The sequence below is a fragment of the Oncorhynchus nerka genome, linkage group LG26, assembly GCF_034236695.1.
Source record: "Oncorhynchus nerka isolate Pitt River linkage group LG26, Oner_Uvic_2.0, whole genome shotgun sequence".
Lineage (NCBI taxonomy): Eukaryota > Metazoa > Chordata > Actinopteri > Salmoniformes > Salmonidae > Oncorhynchus > Oncorhynchus nerka.
In genome coordinates this window covers 19411313-19432901 of record NC_088421.1, presented here as the reverse complement: position 1 = coordinate 19432901, position 21589 = coordinate 19411313, and the positions used below count along the sequence as shown (strand labels likewise).

At 43.0% G+C, this 21589-nt stretch overlaps 1 protein-coding gene across 1 annotated transcript in view; it reads right to left on the bottom strand.

Annotated features, from left to right (window-relative positions):
- Positions 1-521: 521 nt before the first annotated feature.
- LOC115110639 (growth factor receptor-bound protein 2) overlaps positions 522-21589 on the bottom strand; it is a 53085-nt gene continuing 32017 nt past the window's right edge. Inside the window, exons 3-6 of the mRNA XM_029636461.2 lie at positions 11098-11195; positions 3621-3743; positions 2712-2880; positions 522-2381 (exon numbers count right to left, since the gene is read on the bottom strand). Coding sequence (XP_029492321.1) covers positions 2196-2381; positions 2712-2880; positions 3621-3743; positions 11098-11195 — 576 coding nt within the window. The 3' untranslated portion in view covers positions 522-2195. The remainder of the gene's footprint in view (positions 2382-2711; positions 2881-3620; positions 3744-11097; positions 11196-21589) is intronic.

Below are 21589 nucleotides of genomic sequence, written 5' to 3'. Positions count from 1 at the left end.
TATATTCATGCTGCTCACTTACATACTGTCTCTAGACTCCAGACCTGATGAGACGTCTTACAGTACATGACATCCTCAGACTACAATGAATTCCATGGACTGAGGATGGAGAGAACTTAATGTTCCCAGTCCGCTGTTTTGTTAAGTGTCCGTCAGTGGAAAGGCTGCCTGCATGTGACGCAATGTAGTCAGAAAGTGGCCAGATTGGTTGAAAGAGTTTAAGGGCTAAAAATAACAGAACACAAAAGCAGACAGTCCACCAGACCGAGGGTAATGCAATGTGTACGTTTTCACTGGGCAGCAAACCCCTGAATGTACCAAGGACCCAAGGCTGTGCTTGAAGACACCAAGCTTCAAATGAAGCTTGTTCTGTAGGGACTGGGAAACTGCATGTCCCATTCCCTACAGGATGTCAGATGCAAAGCCAGGTAATGGGCTATTCATTTCTATACATTATTAGACAGATGCATTTAGCCATCAAAAGGTTTGTTGAATCACAAGATGAAAATAATAACTGTATGTGGCTATCTATGGACCACACCACATGGTTTCTCTCTTTATTTGTAGAATTGCATTTTAATTCATACAAAAAAAGCAAAAAAAAGAAGCAAAAAAAAATAACAGTATCAATAGGGAAGAAGGCAAGAGACACTTAAATAAGAAAAGTTCCATGTTGGGAAGGAGATGTGGGGTTGATGGGACAGGTTGGATTATGTACATGGTTTCTCACTGCAGGATTGACGGGCCCCACAAAGGGGCTCAAAGCAGCAGGTCGGAGACACTGAAACACCAGAGAGAAAGGCACTATCCAGAGAGAACAAACTAAACACACACAAAAAACAAACACACCAGAAATCAAATGCTTAACATAAAAAGTGCTTGACACACCACAGACAGAGAAAAACAACATTGGTAAAGCTGATCTCTCAACTTTTAGCATAAAAGACACTTAATTTTCTCAAACTGTTAATCACGCCATCATGTGATTATCCAACTCATCTACTTGTTATGTGTGAGTCTAACAAGGAGGGGACTGTTAATGTATGCATGTGTGTGTTTGAATATGTATGTACTATATGCATATTTTTCATACATCTCTCTATATAATTTTATATTGACACCAATACTAATTCAGCACTTCTCGGAAATCCCTTGCAGTTGTGTAGTTCAGTTCTCCGACCTTGCTTCCCTCATGTCAATGTCTATGGACTCAGTCAGCTACATTCACGGCCCAAGAGTAAAATGGCTGCAATAAATACATTGGCTTCAAAAGGTGGCTGGCCTTTTACAGGGTTTCATAATACAACAGCTCATGCAGCATACATGGCTCTACTCGCTGCTCGGCGTTAGCTTCCTGACACGATTGGTTTTGTTAAAAATAACAGATTATTCTCTCGTTTATCAGGCAAGGAAATGATTTCACGTTTTAAATAGCATGCCATTTTATCTGAGAGCCCTCAAATAATCCAGGAAAAATTATACTGACAATTATACTGACAATTCAGCAAATCCCAGAGCTACTAGGTCTTATCCAGAATAAAATTTTTTTAACATAATTTACAAATGGAAGAAACAATACAATTTGTGATGACTGGTAAAACACATACAAATATATAATATATATTCTTAAAAAATGGATTCTCTCTATACTGTAGGTGATTTATTTATACAGCCCTGGGCTGATGTACAATGCTCACATGCCAATGATCTTGGACTTGGTAACTTGCTGCAGATAACATCCGTATTTTAAAATTATTTTTTCAATCATTTTTAAAAATATTTGTACATGTATTTTTATTTAAAACAGCGTTAGGATTTATTGGTATTTCATTTAGGTGATTAAAACATGCAGCAAAAAAAGGAAAAGTAACGCAGAATGTGAAGAAGTAGAGGAGAGGACAGACGCAGCTGTGGGAGTCTAGGTATAGAATAATTCTCATTCTTCACTTTTGGTGCACTATGCTTAGTTTCTGTGTTTTTTCCCTCAAAGACAGTTCAATTCTGACTGAAGCGTTCACTATAGAGGCGAACATTCTCAGTGTTAAAAGTTGGCTTTGCTCAGCTGCCACCAACAAGGTGATGCCTTCGACAGAACTACTCCTCCATTTTTAATTCCTTGTTGCATTCTCCCTCTCTGCTCCTGATGTCTTCTTGATGGATTGTGGGGGGGGTATGGGGTGGTTGTTGATGTTTATTTACATGTTCCGGTTGACTGGTGTGACATAGTTGCGGGGGAACATGCCCGTCAGCCCATGGCATCCTCCCTTCCACCAGTTAGGGTCAGAGTTGTCCAGGACCTGGATGAAGTCTCCGCGTCGGAAGCCCAGCTCGCCATCCTCCTGGGGGTCAAAGTCAAAGAGCGCCTGTACATATGTGGGATGCTGTGGGCAGGGAGAGAGAAAGAGAGCAAAACAAATCCATGAGTCCCAGACATGTTAACACGGTCTTTCAAAAGGACAAAGCCTTGGTTCTTCCCTGATTGTGTTTTCTGAATCAAACGTGACTCGTTGGTGAACTGAGCCAATGCCATGACATCCAAAGGTTAGGCCGGCAGGATGAGGGATTGAGTCAGCAACTCTGGGGCCAATTTGTCTCCCTCAAAGCTATTATTTTACACTAATAACCTAGTTTGTCATTGTGACCATTAAGTCTCCTACAAAGCCACACTGGTAAAGAGCCAGAGATTAAGGATAAAGGGGATGTGTTCTCACCTGGGTGACCTGCTCAATGTCACGCAGGAAGATCTGCTGGTTGCGGGATACAGAGGTGGAGCGGTGGTAGTCCACCAGCTCGTTGAGCGAGTTGAACTTCACCACCCACAGGAAGTACTTTCCTGCCCCATCACGCAGGACTTTGAAGTGCTGAACGTCATTTCCAAACCTGTGGAGACGGGGGACAGAGGAAGAGAACCATGGGTAGCTTGCCAGCAGCAGACAGTCAACAGACACAGAACTGCTGAAACAGGACAGAGAAGAGAGATCCCAACGGCCAAAGGAAATACATGTGGACATGTTCTCTTAGCAACACATTAGGAAGACAGACTGTCTCTATAACAGTGTGAACACAGGTCATGACCCCATGGATGGTAACGCTGCAGTCAGATAAACAAGCCTCTTCCACAGCCATCAGGGGGATTAGTCTCTACTAAGACAAACTCCTTGTTCTGTACTCAGAGGGCAATAGACGGCTGGAGTCAAATAGTGATCACTTTAATTATCTTGAATTGTCTTGAATCTTGAATCTACTTTACATACAGACAGACACTACAGCACCATGACAGTGAGGGCTGCTGAATTTAGCCTTTTTAAGTAAAGCAGAGTGGAAACATGGGGAAATCAAAGAGTTTGCGTCAGTGTTGTGCAAGCTGGAAAGAGAGAGCTGAAATCCTGCTGTAAAATAACTGTCAGTGAGCTGGAGTTAATGCTCAGACACCAGGGGGCAGCACAGAACACTGGGTAAAAAATAAAGTAGTGTATTTAAACACAGGAAGAGAAAGAAGAGAAACATAGCAGATGTTTGTGTCTGTTACCCAATACATTGTACGGTGCAGAGCAGTCCCTCGCCCCAACATATGTAGAGCAGGGCTTCTAAACATTTAGTGTATGTGTGTGTTCACTTACTTGACAGAGAGGGAGAAGTCCCCTGGCGCACTCTCACTCTCTCGGATGAGGAAGGCCCCGTCGTGCCTCTGTTTGTTCAACATCTCCTCTGCTTTGGCACGGGGGATCTTGCCAAAGAACCACCTGGAGGGAGGGACAGCACCACACACACACACACAGTCAGGGGAGAGAACACAGCTGGACCAGCATGAAACAAACCAATAGACATCTGCTCCCTCACGATCAGGGACGACACATGGTCATCTCCCACTGTTTACAGTCCTGAGAGATTATACAGTATTTCAGATTAAGCCTCTGCCCCAGTCAACCGATTAATACTGCAGGTAGGAGAACCAGAACCGTGGGCGTTGTGTAGAGTGGGGGCACAGGGGTTGAGGAGTGGGGATTGCGTGCTGTGCTGTTGAAGCAGAGCATGTCTCACTCCCAGCAAGGTCTGTGATAGCAGCCCTGGCTGGGCCAATGGCAGCTGTAGCAGCAGGAGGCAAAGAGAGAGCGAGAGAAATCGCTCTCTCCGGTTAATTATTAACCAGAGCAGCCAGAGAGATGACATCTTGGCTCCTTTGCATGAAAGTGAAAATCAATAATAAAATGACCAAGACCTAATCCTCTTTGCATTTGTGCCCTCGATCGGCTGCCCCCGCCTACAGTTCCCTGTCTGATAAAGGTGCCGGCAGAGCAATTTAAAGCAGGCACGGAAAGAGCAGCCAGGCCATGTGGAACCAGACTGGTTGCGACACACACACACACACACACACACACACACACACACACACACACCAGATATAAATGCCAATCTAAAGCTATTTTGACTCACTTTAGCAGGCTCCCAAATTTGTTATTACTTACACCACTTCTACTAACAGCATGATCCAAAACTTCCATATTTCGTGGTCTGGTCTGTGAATACATACCGGGAGATGAAACGCAGAGGCACATTAACATCTAGCGTTGGCGGAAGCTACTGAACTGCATGTGGGTAGTTGCCATATGGCCAAAACAAAAGTGAACAAATGATTTATTCAAAAATGAAAGTAAAAAAATATATAGTTACAAAAAAGTATGTCTAAACAATTCAAAATGTTCTGTGGCCACTTTTTATTTTAAATGTATATCCAATTTAATGACACATTTCATGCATTAGTGCCTTGGAATTTGTCCTCTGGTGTGACATAAGTGATACTAATATGATGGTTTAATGATTCTCAAATACACAAGAAAATGATTTTTATTAATTAGTTACTTTGTTTTTAAAATCAGTAATCATATTCTGTTGAAAAACATATTTATTTGTATATTGATGATAACCAAAATGTAACAGGGAGAAACTTGGTTAAGATTGTAATTTGACAAAAACCTAGATAAAAAGCAATTACTTTACTTGTGTACTATGATAATGTTACCTGCTTCGACAATTATTTTACATTTTGTCCAAGAAAACCCCTTTTTTATTGGTGTAACCCCATAGAACATGATGTTCCACTGATGGACACAACAGGCAGTCCGATCTTACGGTTAAAACGTCATTAATGAAACTATGAAGTTTCTGACCGCTCTAAAATGCAACTTCTAAACATCAGTAACGGATCCTCATTAAAGGATTTAAAATGTACTCATTCCAATTACAGGACCTCAAAAAAGTCCTGCACTGCTATTTTTCATCACTACCTCCCCGAGTTGGGAGTGGGTCATTTGTGAGCCTGTTGCCTTCCTTGGATGTGGAAGCCATTTCTTAGGCTCCAAGCCGGAATCTAAACCTGATTCCCCGTTATCCATGATCACCATGGTATGCACAGAAAGTACCATCGGAAAATGATAGGGCACACATTCAAATTAGATGTCAGCACCACAAATGGCACGCCACCGGTCAAGATTAGAGAGTCACTAAAAGCCTTAGAGTACCCGCATGGATTTTAGGTCTGATAAATACACACATCCCCAACGGTCAGCACTCGTTGGCATGTATTAGCTATAGAACAGTTATCCAAGTAACGTTGGAGCGAGCAAAGGAACTGATTTAAATGAGTCATTGGCAGTTTCACTGTACCGGCCGTGTGTACTAAGCCTTGCATGTCTTAATCTTTGAGAGGAATATGCTACTGGCAGGATCACTCAGGTAGACCCCCCACGTGCAGCGAGGTACAGGGGCACAGTTATTCTCCCAAAGCTATGGGAGCCCAAAGCACCACTTGAGAGGTGTTCTGTTGGAGGGTTTTTGGAGTATATCACAAAATGGGGTTTGAGAAACACAAATGTCTCTGACACTGGTGGATAATATATTGGAGGCAGGGTGAACAATCTCCAAAGGAAGCCCTGCCAATGGGGATCTTCCCAGTGTGGATCACGTATGCCAATTGGTCAGGCGGAATTGGTGGGTTAGACAAAGACGGATCAAGGGAATGAATGGTCTAATGCAGAGAGTGATAACCAGTAGTGGGAGCACCACAGCCAGTCCCCAATATCACTAGGGCCATGTTAAAGAACCAGGCTTTCCCAAGCGGCAGAGACACAGATGCCGCCAGAGCAATGGTCACCTGCAGGGATTGAGAACCAAGCGTGGTTGCAAAAGGATACTGCACAAGTAGGTTAGGTACCACCAAAAACCTATACGCAACATGTAGTGTTGGTCCTACTGAGCTGAAATAAAAGATCGCAGAAATATTCCAAATGCACAAAGGGTATGTTGTGCACAAATTTGTTAACATCCCTGTTAGTGAGCATTTCTACTTTGCCAAGATAATCCATCCACCTGACAGGTGTGGCATATCAATAAGCTGATCAAACAGCATTATCATTACACAGGTGCACCTTGTGCTTGGGACAGTAAATGGCCACTCTAAAATGTGCAGGTTTGTGCCACAGATGTCTTAAGTTGAGGGAACGTGCAATAGGCATGCTGACTGCAGGAATGTCCAACAGAGCTGTTGCCAGAGAATTTCATGTTAATTTCTCTACCATAAGTCCGCCCCCAAAGTCACTTTTGAGAATTTGTCAGTACGGTGGGGGGTTCAGTATGAGTTTAGACATTTCTAACATGCAGTGCCTTGCGAAAGTATTCGGCCCCCTTGAACTTTGCGACATTTTGCCACATTTAAGGCTTCAAACATAAAGATATAAAACTGTATTTTTTTTGTGAAGAATCAACGACAAGTGGGACACAATCATGAAGTGGAACGACATTTATTGGATATTTCCAACTTTTTTAACAAATCAAAAACTGAAAAATTGGGCGTGCAAAATTATTCAGCCCCCTTAAGTTAATACTTTGTAGCGCCACCTTTTGCTGCGATTACAGCTGTAAGTCGCTTGGGGTATGTCTCTATCAGTTTTGCACATCGAGAGACTGAAATTTTTTCCCATTCCTCCTTGCAAAACAGCTCGAGCTCAGTGAGGTTGAATGGAGAGCAGTTTTCAGTTCTTTCCACAGATTCTCGATTGGATTCAGGTCTGGACTTTGACTTGGCCATTCTAACACCTGGATATGTTTATTTTTGAACCATTCCTTTGTAGATTTTGCTTTATGTTTTGGAACATTGTCTTGTTGGAAGACAAATCTCCGTCCCAGTCTCAGGTCTTTTTCAGACTCCATATCAGGTTTTCTTCCAGAATGGTCCTGTATTTGGCTCCATCCATCTTCCCATCAATTTTAACCATCTTCCCTGTCCCTGCTGAAGAAAAGCAGGCCCAAACCATGATGCTGCTGCCACCACCATGTTTGACAGTGGGGATGGTATGTTCAGGGTGATGAGCTGTGTTGCTTTTACGCCAAACATAACGTTTTGCATTGTTGCCAAAATGTTCAAGTTTGGTTTCATCTGACCAGAGCACCTTCTTCCACATGTTTGGTGTGTCTCCCAGGTGGCTTGTGGCAAACTTTAAACAACACTTTTTATGGATATCTTTAAGAAATTGCTTTCTTCTTGCCACTCTTCCATAAAGGCCAGATTTGTGCAATATACAACTGATTGTTGTCCTATGGACAGAGTCTCCCACCTCAGCTGTAGATCTCTGCAGTTCATCCAGAGTAATCCTCCTCACCCCCCCTTAAAAGACTTAGATGCACTATTGTAAAGTGGCTGTTCCACTGGATGTCATAAGGTGAAAGCACCAATTTGTAAGTCGCTCTGGATAAGAGCGTCTGCTAAATGACTTAAATGTAAATGTAATCATGGGCCTCTTGGCTGCATCTCTGATCAGTCTTCTCCTTGTATGAGCTGAAAGTTTAGAGGGACGGCCAGGTCTTGGTAGATTTGCAGTGGTCTGATACTCCTTCCATTTCAATATTATCGCTTGCACAGTGCTCCTTGGGATGTTTAAAGCTTGGGAAATCTTTTTGTATCCAAATCCGGCATTAAACTTCTTCATAACAGTATCTCAGACCTGCCTGGTGTGTTCCTTGTTCTTCATGATGCTCTCTGCGCTTTTAACGGACCTCTGAGACTATCACAGTGCAGGTGCATTTATACGGAGACTTGATTACACACAGGTGGATTGTATTTATCATCATTAGTCATTTAGGTCAACATTGGATCATTCAGAGATCCTCACTGAACTTCTGGAGAGAGTTTGCTGCACTGAAAGTAAAGGGGCTGAATAATTTTGCACGCCCAATTTTTCAGTTTTTGATTTGTTAAAAAAGTTTGAAATATCCAATAAATGTCGTTCCACTTCATGATTGTGTCCCACTTGTTGTTGATTCTTCACAAAAAAATACAGTTTTATATCTTTATGTTTGAAGCCTGAAATGTGGCAAAAGGTCGCAAAGTTCAAGGGGGCCGAATACTTTCGCAAGGCACTGTATACTGCTCTAATTTTTGTATTTTTTCTTTTTGAATATAAAATGAAATATCTCTCAAATTAAGTTTGATAACTTTACTTACATGTTTCAAGAAGACAAAAATATTCAATAAGATATGTGAAAAGTACAGATTAAGCTTAATGGGTATCGAGTGTACCATGGGTGTTCCAAATAAGACCACCTCTTAAATAATACATTTGAATTAGATTAATATAATCTCTCCCAAAATTCTAAAAATAAACTGATCATTATTATTCATCATGAAAGTAGCACTCATAACAGGGGGATGTCGTATCCACAGAGATCAATGGACTTCGTTTTTTGTTCTTGCCGACCAGCACACACCCGAATCAACTAATAATAGGCTTCAATCAAGACACGTGTTAGAGCCGATTTGGACATATTTGTATAAAAGACCGAACATATGGAGCTCCATGTATATTTGTGTAAATATATTAAATATGAATGTATATGATGAAATATTAGGTACGTACCTTTATGATTTATATTTACCTGATTGAGATATATTCATTTGTTGTTAGTGTAACTTAGTTTTTGGCCCCCCCTCTTGCCTATTCATTGTATTGTGGTAAGTGTGTTAGGATAAAGGCAGGAAGTTGGGCCTTCGGGGGGGGGGGGGGGGGGAGTCCTTGCTAGATGCGGGAGCGGTATAGTTTTTTGACCATACAGACATATAGACAGACATACAGACAGGTCATAATATGTATTTTCCATATCAAGTATTCTATGCTTTAAGTTGATTGGAGACTCATTTATTTGTTAGATATAAGAAGAATAAACATTTTTGTTGCACCATATCCCTGGATGTCATTGAATGTTTGGCCGTTTGGAAACCTTGACTGTGGACTGTATGCGTACCAAACAACCCCGCTTCAGGCTTGGGCAGTGGCTATGGTAAAGACTAAAGGAAGCCACTACAACATGATTAGTTGAATCATGTATGTTATTGCTTGGTTAGAACACAAACCTGAACCCACACCGGCCCTCTGTGGATAAGAAGTCATACAACAAAGACACACACAGCTTTCAATTAATTATCTGAAAGATGATTCACATTTGATGTGCTGAAAAACAAATTTCAGTACAAGATACGAATCCTATATATCCCACCTCGCGCATCAGAACTGTGCACACTGAGTGAAGCGCCAAAGCCACTGCGCATAGACATGTCAGTCTAATTTACTTGATAGTTAACTCTGTCCTCTGTCACGTCAACTACACATGTAGGTCTGTCACGTCAATTACCCATGTACCTTATCCAAAATAAGGCAGGCTAGTTGGTGTGTGTGCGCACTTGGTGCCTAGTGCCACTCCGTCACAGCTAGTCTATAAAAAGGACAAAGGGCAAAATTCTGCCCCACTAATACTGCCATGGGATCAGACCACAACTGCCCCCTACACTAAGGCTACACCAAACTATACAGGGGAAGGACTAACAGCTGACCCACAGTCATTAAGTGCAAGCAGTAGATCAAGTGCAAGAGCTGAATGCTGCTACTGACATTGGATAAGGGATTGATGATTTAGGCTAGTTTCTCTTTCAGGTGTTCAAAGCACTTAAATAGTCAATCAATTGAGAACATCACATAGACACTGTATTCATTATGCAGTATCTATTCACTCTTTTTTATGATGATGGCATTAACTGTGATGTAACAGCATGGTACATTACTTGACAAGGGCAACTAAGACCTGTACACAGCATCACAGCCCAGCGGAACAGCAAGACCTTTCCTTTCCCCTTTGATGTGGCTATGAGTGGCAGCCCGGACAATTAAAACCAAGCTCTTGATGAGGAAGTGGTGCTGAGGGGTAAATTCCACCTCACAGAGAGGGATGACTCCACTCAGGGCTTCCATTACACAGAGAGACTGAGGGCAGGGACCAGACCCGAGATGACTTGTTTCTGCTGGCCATCTCTTCCCAATGATCACAGCCACACATTTTACTCACACTCTGCCCACAGCAGCTGACCTGAGCTATGCTATCTCTCTGCTCATTAACACAAACTGTGGATCAGACATTTCTCACTATCCAAGTCCAGGCATTAATCATCAAGAAATTGGCCCTGGAGCAGTTGCTAACAGTTTATACCTGCACTACATATCTGCATCCACTGCAGGCCAGATTGGGGGCGTGTGTGTGTGTGGGGGGGGGGGGGCAATCCACTGTACACAGACAGACAAAGCCTAGGCATGGCATAGCTCCTTGGGACAGAGACAACCAGACCCAGACCCCTCCATACGTCAAAATCCCACCTGATAAAATCCCAGTGGCGATGAAATAAGGGTCAATATTAAATTAAGTCTAAGAGGCCCAGAGCGCACTAATACAGAGAGCGCTAATCTGGCACGGTGTGCTCCAGAGGTAATATCCTCTAAGAATCCTCACAGTGCTTCAATGAACACAGAGGGAGAAGATTCCACTGTGGTGGCACTGGCCATTTCAGCACAGTACTAGGAGTTGACGGGACTGTTCTGTTCAATTCAGACAGTTGTTTCATAGTTCCAAATCAATGTGATACATTGAAGCTGTGGCCCAGCGTGACCTGGCAGTCATGATGAGTCCTGTTTGCCCATACCCCGAGTCAGCAACAATAAGCTGGAGAGGTGAGTCCTCCTGAGTCATATTAGGAGTCTGGGCCAGGTGGTTCATACTTACGGATGTGCTTTCATCTCTATGTAGTTCTTGGGGATGAAGCCGTCTTTCCCGTTCAATTCTGCTTTGTACCAGTTCTGGTCACACTCTTCATTTAATACCTAGAGAAGGGAAGAGAGTTAACAATATATCAGATCTAGTAAACAGAGTACTTCTCAGGTCACTGGGAAGGGGGGCTGAAACGGTTTTGTATCCACTAATGGGGCACAGCCATAAACGACATACTGAGACATGTTTGTCTGTTGTGAGTACACTCATTTACCAAGCAAGCCAGCCTCCATGACACCAGGCCAGCTGTGGGAGAACTCTTGTCTGAGAGACATACGGTGGTTTGCAGGTTTGGGAGCACTGGTGCATGAGTGTGTCTTAAGTTTGTATGTGTGTGGCTGTTGTTGTTGAAAGACATGCACCTGTACACTGGTGCAGTTAGTAATGTAAAGCCTCTGGCTTGTGTACTCATAGTCAGATGAAAGAAACAGTCGTCATCAATTCTCACCAGGGTTCTGACTCACAGTAATATATTGACACGTCCCACTCAAAACAAAGATATTCCAACCACCATCTGCCTTCTGGCTTCAGTACAGCCTTTTCATTTCAGAAGAAATAGGAGTCATACTAGATATAGTCTAGAATACACAGGTATTTCAATGTGATATGCTGACCACAGGCTTCAGTGTTGGTACACACTTCATGGCCTCTGCTAGGTGTTGAAAAACCTTTAAACAAACCATACTTGACCATTTGTGTTCAAGAGAGGAACTAGGCCTAAATCTTTTTATCGGCAAAAAAAAGTGTTGAGGAAATGGAGTGTGCAACATCCTTCCTGTGCACAGAGCACTGGGGAGAGAGAGAGAGAGAGAGATAGAAAGGAAAGTGAGGCAGAGTGGGTGTGCCACCACTGTCACACCAGAGGGTTCTTAAAGCCTGCAAGGCTTTTTGGGCAACCTGATCAAATTCACATTGAAATGTGTGTTATAGATCTGTCATTCACATGGAAAGCAAGTCTAAGAAGTAGTTGATCTGTTCAATATGCGCTATCTCTATGCTTCCCGTGCTTAAGTTGCGTTTTTTGCGTCTTTTACGTTCGGTTTTGTACACCAACTTCAAACAGCTGACAAAACATTATATTTGGTTATGGAAAATATATTTTACAGCGGTTTAGATGGTACAATGACTACACTATACTTGCTTGTTTTGTCGCATAAACTTTAGGCAAACTATCAGAATCTTAGCAACCAGGAAAAGCTGGAGCAATTTCGACATATTGCATCCATCTTTAAACCTAACCTGAAATACCCAAGGGGCGGTTGCATTGCGTGCAGAATCAAACTCTTTGTTGATTTACATAGATGGCTGACAGGTGAGGCAGTGATGATAAACTGAGTAACTCAACTAAAGCACCTGAATCCTTCGCAGATTGTGGTTTAGTGTTTAGTGTCTGCGGGTTCACATAACTTGGTCACACAGACCACATCAGTGTGTGAATTGGCCTGGAGGACCTGTGAGAAGAGGAGCTACAGATAGACTACAACCTTCAGTCACTCAACACCTCAACCACATCCAGCAACAAGATGGCTTCTTAAGCCCCCCTCAAAACACAATACAGGCTCTGATCCAAAGCTATAAAATGATCTTCCAACTGTCAGATAACAGGGTTGCTCCGGGTGAGATTGATTTCTCCCTTTTCTCACACAGACATACAGTAATTTACACAGTAGGCGTGTAGTTCCCCTAGAGGGAAAGGCAGACAAGTACTGCACAGTTTAGTTGGCAGGCTGTGTTGTACAGCGAGTAGTGCAGCAGTACAGAGGGCTTCTGACCACAGAGTACTGATCGATGCTTCAACACAGAGCTTGGGAAACATCTCGATAATGCATACACAACAATGTAAATGCAGCTAGACATGTTCTCTCTCAGGTATCATTTTACATTGTTCACAAAAGAAAAGCTGCAGCTAGGGTAGAGAGGAAGGACCTATTCATGTCACAACATCTAACCATCATAACTCTATCTAACCAGAAACTACAGATATGCTTCTTTTGCCATCTTTTAATCCCGCCGCATCCTGTAAGAGTCAAGTTTTTCAGAAGAGCTCAGTCTTGTTCTACTTCGGTGTGTAGTGTTGATCTGAAGCCCACGCAAGCAACCAGCCCCCCTGGTGGTAAAAAACACCATGGCTTAGTGGAAAGAGGCAAGCAGGAGACAACTGAAACAGGAGTCATGTAAGACTATGTGAAGGCATCCCAGGCCATCAGTGTCAGTAGTACAGTGTCAGTGGTGAGATTGACATTAGGCCCCCCCCCCCCCCCCCAGCTGGTCACTGGCCTCAGTGCTCTCTGACCTCTCTGCTCCAGCTAGCCTGCAGGCACACCAGCTGTCACTGTGGAACCACAGCCACTAATGCACAAGAGACAAAATTAAAGAGGGGGGGAAGGAGTGAGGAGTCCATGCCTGTGGCACTATGATAATGTGAGTGAATGGCCTGCTCGCCTCCCTACCACTGAGGAAGTACAGTTCCCGCTCAGCCCAGTCAAAACTGTTCGCTGCTCTGGCCCCCCAATGGTGGAACAAACTCCCTCACGACGCCAGGACAGCGGAGTCAATCACCACCTTCCGGAGACACCTGAAACCCCACCTCTTTAAGGAATACCTAGGATAGGATAAAGTAATCCCCCCCCCTTAAAAGATTTAGATGCACTACTGTTCCACTGGATGTCATAAGGTGAATGCACCAATTTGTAAGTCGCTAAATGACTTAAATGTAAATGTAAAGGAGCACAGGGGGGAGACAGGCACAGTGATGGGAGAGTATGCCTGTGGCAGTGTGTGTTTCTCTCTCTGTGTGTGTGTGTGTGTGTGTGGTCTTACAATTGGTGGGGCAATGCAGGCAGGCAGCCTCTGGGAGTGACTGATTGCACATGTGTAGACGTGGCAGACATGCATGCGGCCTGGAACTCTGAACTCACTTTCTCTACATCTTATTACAAACACTACACTCCACCTTAGTCTCATCACCTACACAGTTCACGACTTAGCTATCTACCTCAAACATAACAGCTCACAGACACTCCATCATGTTCTCTTGCAGATATTACAACAGGCTTGGATTTTTGTGATTTAAGGGGTAAGGCCATTTGCCCAATCTGCCAGGGCACCAAGGCCATTAACTTCTTGGTGACTGGGGGGCAGTATTAAGTAGCTTGGATGAATAAGGTGCCCAGAGTAAACTGCTTGCTACTCAGCCATTAAAGCTAGAATATGCATATTATTAGTATATTTGGATAGAAAACACTCTGAAGTTTCTAAAACTGTTTGAATGATGATCTGAGGTTTGTAGTTTTCCAATACACAGTGTCTGTGGGGTCATTTTGCACTTCATAAGGATTCCACTAGATGTCAACAGTCTTTAGAGCTTTGTTTGATGCTTCTACTGTGAAGTGGCGGCGAATGAGAGGGGATTGAGCCAGGTGTCTGGCAGATTGCCACGAGCTCGTGACGTGCAGCCATTAGCTTGCGTTCCATTGCTTTTCTACAGACAAAGGAATTCTCTGGTTGGAACATTGAAGATTTATGATAAAAATATCCTAAAGGATATCTCTTTGGCTGTTTTGGTCTCTGAGCGCCGTACTCAGATTATTGCATGGCATGCTTTTTCCGTAAAGTTTTTTTGAAATCTGACACAGCAGTTGCATTAAGGAGAAGGTTATCTAAAGTTCCATGTATAATAGTTCTATCTTTTATCAATGTTTATTATGAGTATTTCTGTAAATTGATGTGACTCTGCAAAATCACTGCATGTTTTGGAACTACTAAACATAACACGCCAATGTAAAATGAGATTTTTTTATATAAATATGCAATTTATCGAACAAAACATACATGTATTGTGTAACATGAAGTCCTATGAGTGTCATCTAATGAAGATCATCAAAGGTTAGTGATTAATTTTATCTATATTTCTGCTTTTTGTGACTCCTTTCTTTGTCTGGAAAAATGGCTGTGTTTTTCTGTGACTTGGCGGTGACCTAACAATCGTTTGTGGTGCTTTTGCTGTAAAGCCTTTTTGAAATCAGACACTGTGGCTGGATTAACGAGAATGATATCTTTGAAATGGTGAAAATACTTGTATGCTTGAGGAATTTTAACTATGAGATTTTTGTTGTTTTGAATTTGACACCCTGCACTTTCACTGGCTATTGGCGGGGTGGGATGCTACCGTCCCGAATATCCCAGAGAGTTTAACCAAAATAGTCAATTAAATTGATTTGAAAACCAAAAAACAACTATTCTCTTAAGAAAAGCATAAGTGTATGCTCTTCGCTGGCCATGGCAGAACACTGACATTCATGTCTTGCAGGAAATCACGCATAGAACAAGCGTATGGTTGGTGGCATTGTCATGCTGAAGGGTCATGTCAGGATGAGCCTGCAGGAAGGGTACCACATGAGGGAGGAGGATGTCTTCCCTGTAACACACAGCGTTGAGATTGCTTGCAAAGACAACAAGCTCAGTCAGATGATGCTGTGACACACCGCCCCAGACCATGACGGACCCTCACCTCCAAATTGATCCCTCTCCAGAGTACAGGCCTCGGTGTAACGCTCATTCTTTCGATGATAAAACGCGAATCCGACCATCACCTCTGGTGAGACAAAACTGCAACTCATCAGTGAAGAGCACTTTTTGCCAGTCTTGTCTGGTCCAGCGACAGTGGATTTGTGCCCATAGACAACGTTGTTGCTGGTATTGTCTGGTGAGGACCTGCCTTACATCAAGCCCTCAGTCCAGCCTCTCTCAGCCTATTGGAGACCGTCTGAGCACTGATGGAGGGATGTACCAATCCTGTGCAGGTGTTGTTACAGGTGGTCTGCCACTGTGAGGATGATCAGTTGTCCGTCCTGTCTCCCTGTAGCTCTGTCTTCGGCGTCTCACAGTACAGACATTGCAATTTATTGCAATGGCCACATAAGATCACAGAACGGGACCACCAAGTGCGGAAGCGCGTAAAAAATAGTCTGTCCTTGGTTTTAACACTCACTACCGAGTTCCAAACTGCCTCTGGAAGCAACGTCTGCACAAGAACTGTTCGCCGGGAGCTTCAAGCAGCCGCACACAAGCCTAAGATTACCATGCGCAATGCCAAGCGTCGGCTGGAGTGGTGTCAAGCTCACCACCATTGGACTCTGGAGCAGTGGAAACACATTCTCTGGAGTGATGAATCACACTTCACCACCTGGCAGTCCGACAGATGTACCTGGGTTTGGGGGATGCCAGGAGAACGCCACCTGCCCGAATGCATAGTGCCAACTGTGAAGTATGGTGGAGGAGGAATAATGGTCTGAGGCTGTTTCATGGTTCAGGCTAGGCTCCTTAGTTCCAGTGAAGGGAAATCATAATGCCACAGCATACAATGACATTCTAGATGATTCTGTGCTTCCAACTGTGTGGCAACAGATTGGGGAAGGCCCTTTCCTGTTTCAGCTTGACAATACCCCCGTGCACAAAGCGAGGACCATACAGAAATGGTTTGTCGAGATCAGTGTGGAAGAACTTGACTGGCCTGCCCTGACCTCAACCCCATTGAACACCTTTAAGATGAATTGGAACGGTGTCTGCGAGTCTGGCCTCATCGCCCAACCTCACTAATGCACTTGTGGCTGAATGGAAGCAAGTCCCTGCAGAAATATTCCAACATCTAGTGTGGTGTCCACATAGTGTACAGGTCCCGTAGTGTACTTGAGGCACTGTTCGTTCACATATGAGAGAAAGGCCTGTTGCTCACCACAACATCAACAACCTTGCAATCTGAACGGAGGCAGTGAACATTTTGAAACTATTTAACCGTAAATGTTTAAAACCTGGAAGTTTCGTCATTTTATGAGGCATGTCTTACCATGTTCTGACCATAGGAATGTTAAGGGGATTCTTTTAATAACACTTCCTCATATGCCAGTGAAACCAGTATTTCTCTCAGGTTCAACTTTATTTTGTTGTCCAGCAGCCAAATTCACAATCATAGTCATATTAACCCATGCCTCTTTCCCTCTTTCTACATTCCTGAAGGATATTTTAATCTCTGTCATATTCAACTGCTCGCATTTGTGGTGCACTTTTGAAAACAGTTTTTTCCCGCTAATTGCATTTTGGAACAGTTGCACTTATATCCTATTGCCGTGTGCGCATTTCTGCGCTTATAATGTGAAGAAATAGCCCAATAGTTCATCAACATTTTAAGCTAAACATTTTGATCTGTTGCATCAGCCTCATTGCTTTTTAAAGTTTGATGTAAAGTGGTTGTATTAATTTGGGATCTGTTGTAACAACTGTCCCAGAGTCTATTTGGAATATTTATCTCTCACACAGAAGGACAAGCTGACCAATAGAATAGGTACATTTTTGTACTATGGGGGAATAGTAGATTGACATAGGCTAGTGATTTTGCTGTTTTTACTCATCTTGTTAGCTGACGAAAAGTAAATGTGGACAGCTCTAAGGACACGTGTCGTTGCAACTACGATGTGTTGGTCTTCACTTGTATATGTATGTATATTTTTACAGCTCTCTGGACATAATTATTGTTTGGATAACCTTATTTACTTTTATGTATTGGTTTTTATCTTTTTATTTTTTTCTTCACTCTATGCGATGCAAAGAACACCGGAAGAATTATCACTGAATTATTAATCCCATAAGGGATGGGTTGCCTATTTGAGATTTGACACGAAAATAAAATGTCATTCACTGCAACCTACTTCGGAGCTATGACACCTGTGAGAAGGACCAGATCGTGTGTCGGGCATTGAATAATAAGAATTGAAATATCTTAGAGAGCTATATGAGTGAGAGGTGCTTCGGAGCACCGTGATTGACAGGCAGGGGAAGGGAATTAGAATTATATTCATCCCTTTGGCCGCAAGGCATGGATTATTTCAGGGGAATTACGGCCATACATAGCCGTGGATTCTGTCGGGAAATGCAAGGCCTGTTAATACATATCTAAACACTCACTGCTGATTCATGCATAGCATAATTTTAAATCTGTGGACTACCAGTGCCTTAGGGGACCCGGTAAAAGTGTGATCTAATGGTGCGAGTGACTGAAGCTCATGTTTGTGGGTGATGTTGTGAAAGAGCTACAAGGGCCACTTTACCCTTGTAGCCTGTTAAATCCAAGATGGCGTAGCAGTCAGACGTCTTTGTCCTGTCGTGTCCCTTGTATAGATCTTTTTACATCTTTTAATTTCACATATCTTTTAAAAATATTTTCCTAAACCTCAACTTCTAAATACTCTCCTGCAACCCGCCTCACCCAATGTGGTGTGGATCTGTTTTTTTTTCTAAAATATTTCTATATACTTCGTATCTGGAATCCCTCAACAGAAGCTAGCCAGCTAACCAACCTACCAGTTAGCAAACCACTGCTAGTGGTCATCAGCTAACCTTTAGCTCGTAAAGCTCTCGCCAGTTAGTACCAGAGCATAACGAACCTGTTTTTCTCTCCATATTTATTTCACCTTTATTTAAACCAGGTAGGCAAGTTGAGAACAAGTTCTCATTTACAATTGCGACCTGGCCAAGATAAAGCAAAGGAGTTCGACACATACAACAACACTGAGTTACACGTGGAGTAAAACAAACATACAGTCAATAATATAAGTCTATATACAGTGGGGCAAAAAAGTATTTAGTCAGCCACCAATTGTGCAAGTTCTCCCACTAAAAAGATGAGAGGCCTGTAATGTTCATCATAGGTACACTTCAACTATGACAGACAAAATGAGAAAAAAAATCCAGAAAATCACACTGTAGGATATTTAATGAATTTATTCGCAAATTATGGTGGAAAATAAGTATTTGGTCAATAACAAAAGTTTATCTCAATACTTTGTTATATACCCTTTGTTGGCAATGACAGAGGTCAAACGTTTTCTGTAAGTCTTCAGGTTTTCACACACCGTTGCTGGTTTTTTGGCCCATTCCTCCATGCAGATCTCCTCTAGAGCAGTGATGTTTTGGGGCTGTTGCTGGGCAACACGGACTTTCAACTCCCTCCAAAGATTTTCTATGGGGTTGAGATCTGGAGACTGGCTAGGCCACTCCAGGACCTTGAAATGCTTCTTACGAAGCCACTCCTTCGTTGCCCGGGCGGTGTGTTTGGGATCATTGTCATGCTGATGGAAGGAGGTTTTTACTCAAAATCTCACGATACATGGCCCCATTCATTCTTTCCTTTACACAGATCAGTCGTCCTGGTCCCTTTGCTGAAAAACAGCCCCAAAGCATGATGTTTCCACCCCCATGCTTCACAGTAGGTATGGTGTTCTTTGGATGCAACTCAGCATTCTTTGTCCTCCAAACACGACAGGTTGAGTTTTTACCAAAAAGTTATATTTTGGTTTCATCTGACCATATGACATTCTCCCAATCTTCTTCTGGATCATCCAAATGCTCTCTAGCAAACTTCAGACGGGCCTGGACATGTACTGGCTTAAGCAGGGGGACACGCCTGGCACTGCAGGATTTGAGTCCCTGGCGGCGTAGTGTGTTACTGATGGTGGGCTTTGTTACTTTGGTCCCAGCTCTCTGCAGGTCATTCACTAGGTCCCCCCTTGTGGTTCTGGGATTTTTGCTCACCGTTCTTGTGATCATTTTGACCCAACGGGGTGAGATCTTGCGTGAGATCTTGCCCCAGATCGAGGGAGATTATCAGTGGTCTTGTATGTCTTCCATTTCCTAATAATTGCTCCCACAGTTGATTTCTTCAAACCAAGCTGCTTACTGTAGTATCTGGGATCTACATCTGTTTATATTAGTTACTGTGCTGTTACTAAGCAGTAATGCATTACGGCAGTGTTACGTTACTACACCTAATAGGAAATGCACATGCGCACTGGAATGCCGCGAACTGTAGAGCACAAGTTTTTTTTTGACTAAACGACAACTAACTGTACTCCCGTCTCCTGCCTGGTCATTTCTCCACAACACAAATATTACAGTGGCGACGAGGTGATTAAACTACATAAACGGACATTGCTTGAAGGGAAGAATGTTGCGTGAGTAATGAAACTCAAAAAAAGTATGTAATTCGTCAGTTATTTTTTATTTTCTTTCGCCAGTAGAGTAGGCTAGCACTGCTAGTACAGTATTCAGGAGCTGCCAAGTAGCAAGACTATTGGAGTCCAGAATAGCGACACTGCTCTCTGGTGGTTAAATAAAATAAACTGTCATTGAACCCATTGAAATTAGGCGATCTCAGTGGAGAAATATTGTCAAGGAAGGAAAAAAAAGGAAGAAGGGACGTAACACGGTGTGTACATTAATACAAATGAGTGCAATGAATGAAGTAATTGCAGAAACTTCTGAAATGAAGAAGTAGATGAATATTCAGAAAATTAAGGAATATAAGGAAACTGAACAATTAACTGTGAAAATGGCAACCATTGGTCGAGTACCAGAGTTTGAGGCTACAAAAGAGGATTTTGATTCCTATTTGGAGCGTTTTGAGCGTTGGCTGGCTGCAAATGAAATCAAAGATGGAAAGAAAGCAGACGTATTTCTCAGTGTTTTGGGTCCAACTGAGTATGGATTGCTGAAAGGTCTCATTGAACCAATGAAAGCAGTGGAGTTGAACTATGCAGAACTGACTGAAACTCTTTCAAGGTATTTCAAGCCTAAGCCAATTCTCATTGCAGAACGTTTCAGATTTTACCAACGTCACCAGAGTCAAGGGGAAACCGTGGCTGACTACATCCTTGCTTTGAAAAGGCTGGCAAGTACATGTGAGTTTGCACAATTTCTTGATGATGCTCTCCGAGACAAGTTTGTATGTGGTCTCACAGGTGAAGCATATCACAGAAGGCTCCTGTCAGAGAAGGACCTGACCTTTAAGAAAGCCTGTGATATAGCACTTGGACTCGAGCTTGCCCACAGGGATACTATTGAGCTATCGGGACATGCAGAACGTCAGAAAGGTGTTCACAAGGTCAGTGATGCACGTGGTGAAAAAAGCTCACAAAAGTCACACTTTTTTCAGTCCCGTCCTCAAGGTTACACAAGAACAAAGCAGCCCACATCTCAAAGGTCTAAGCCAAGTTGCTACAGATGTGGGGGAGATAATCATCAGCACAGTGAATGTCGATTCCAAAAGGAAAAGTGCCACAATTGTGGAAAGGTTGGACATTTACAGAGAGTGTGTAAAGCCTCGGAACGCACAGCAAGAGCGCACAAAGTGTCAGACGCAGCACAAGAAGAGGAAGGTACAACTGAAACAGTAGTGGAACTGTTCACAGTGTATACAGCTCAACAACTAAAAGATGGAATCTATCTCAACATGGAGTTAGCGGGAAAACCAGTAAAAATGCAGCTGGACACCGGAGCGTCTGTATCCCTGGTTCCAGAGAGACTCTACAAAGAAAAACTGAAAGAGTGCCCTCTTCAGCCCGCGTCCATCCGCCTTTCTTCATACACTGGTGACACTATTCCTGTGTTAGGGCAG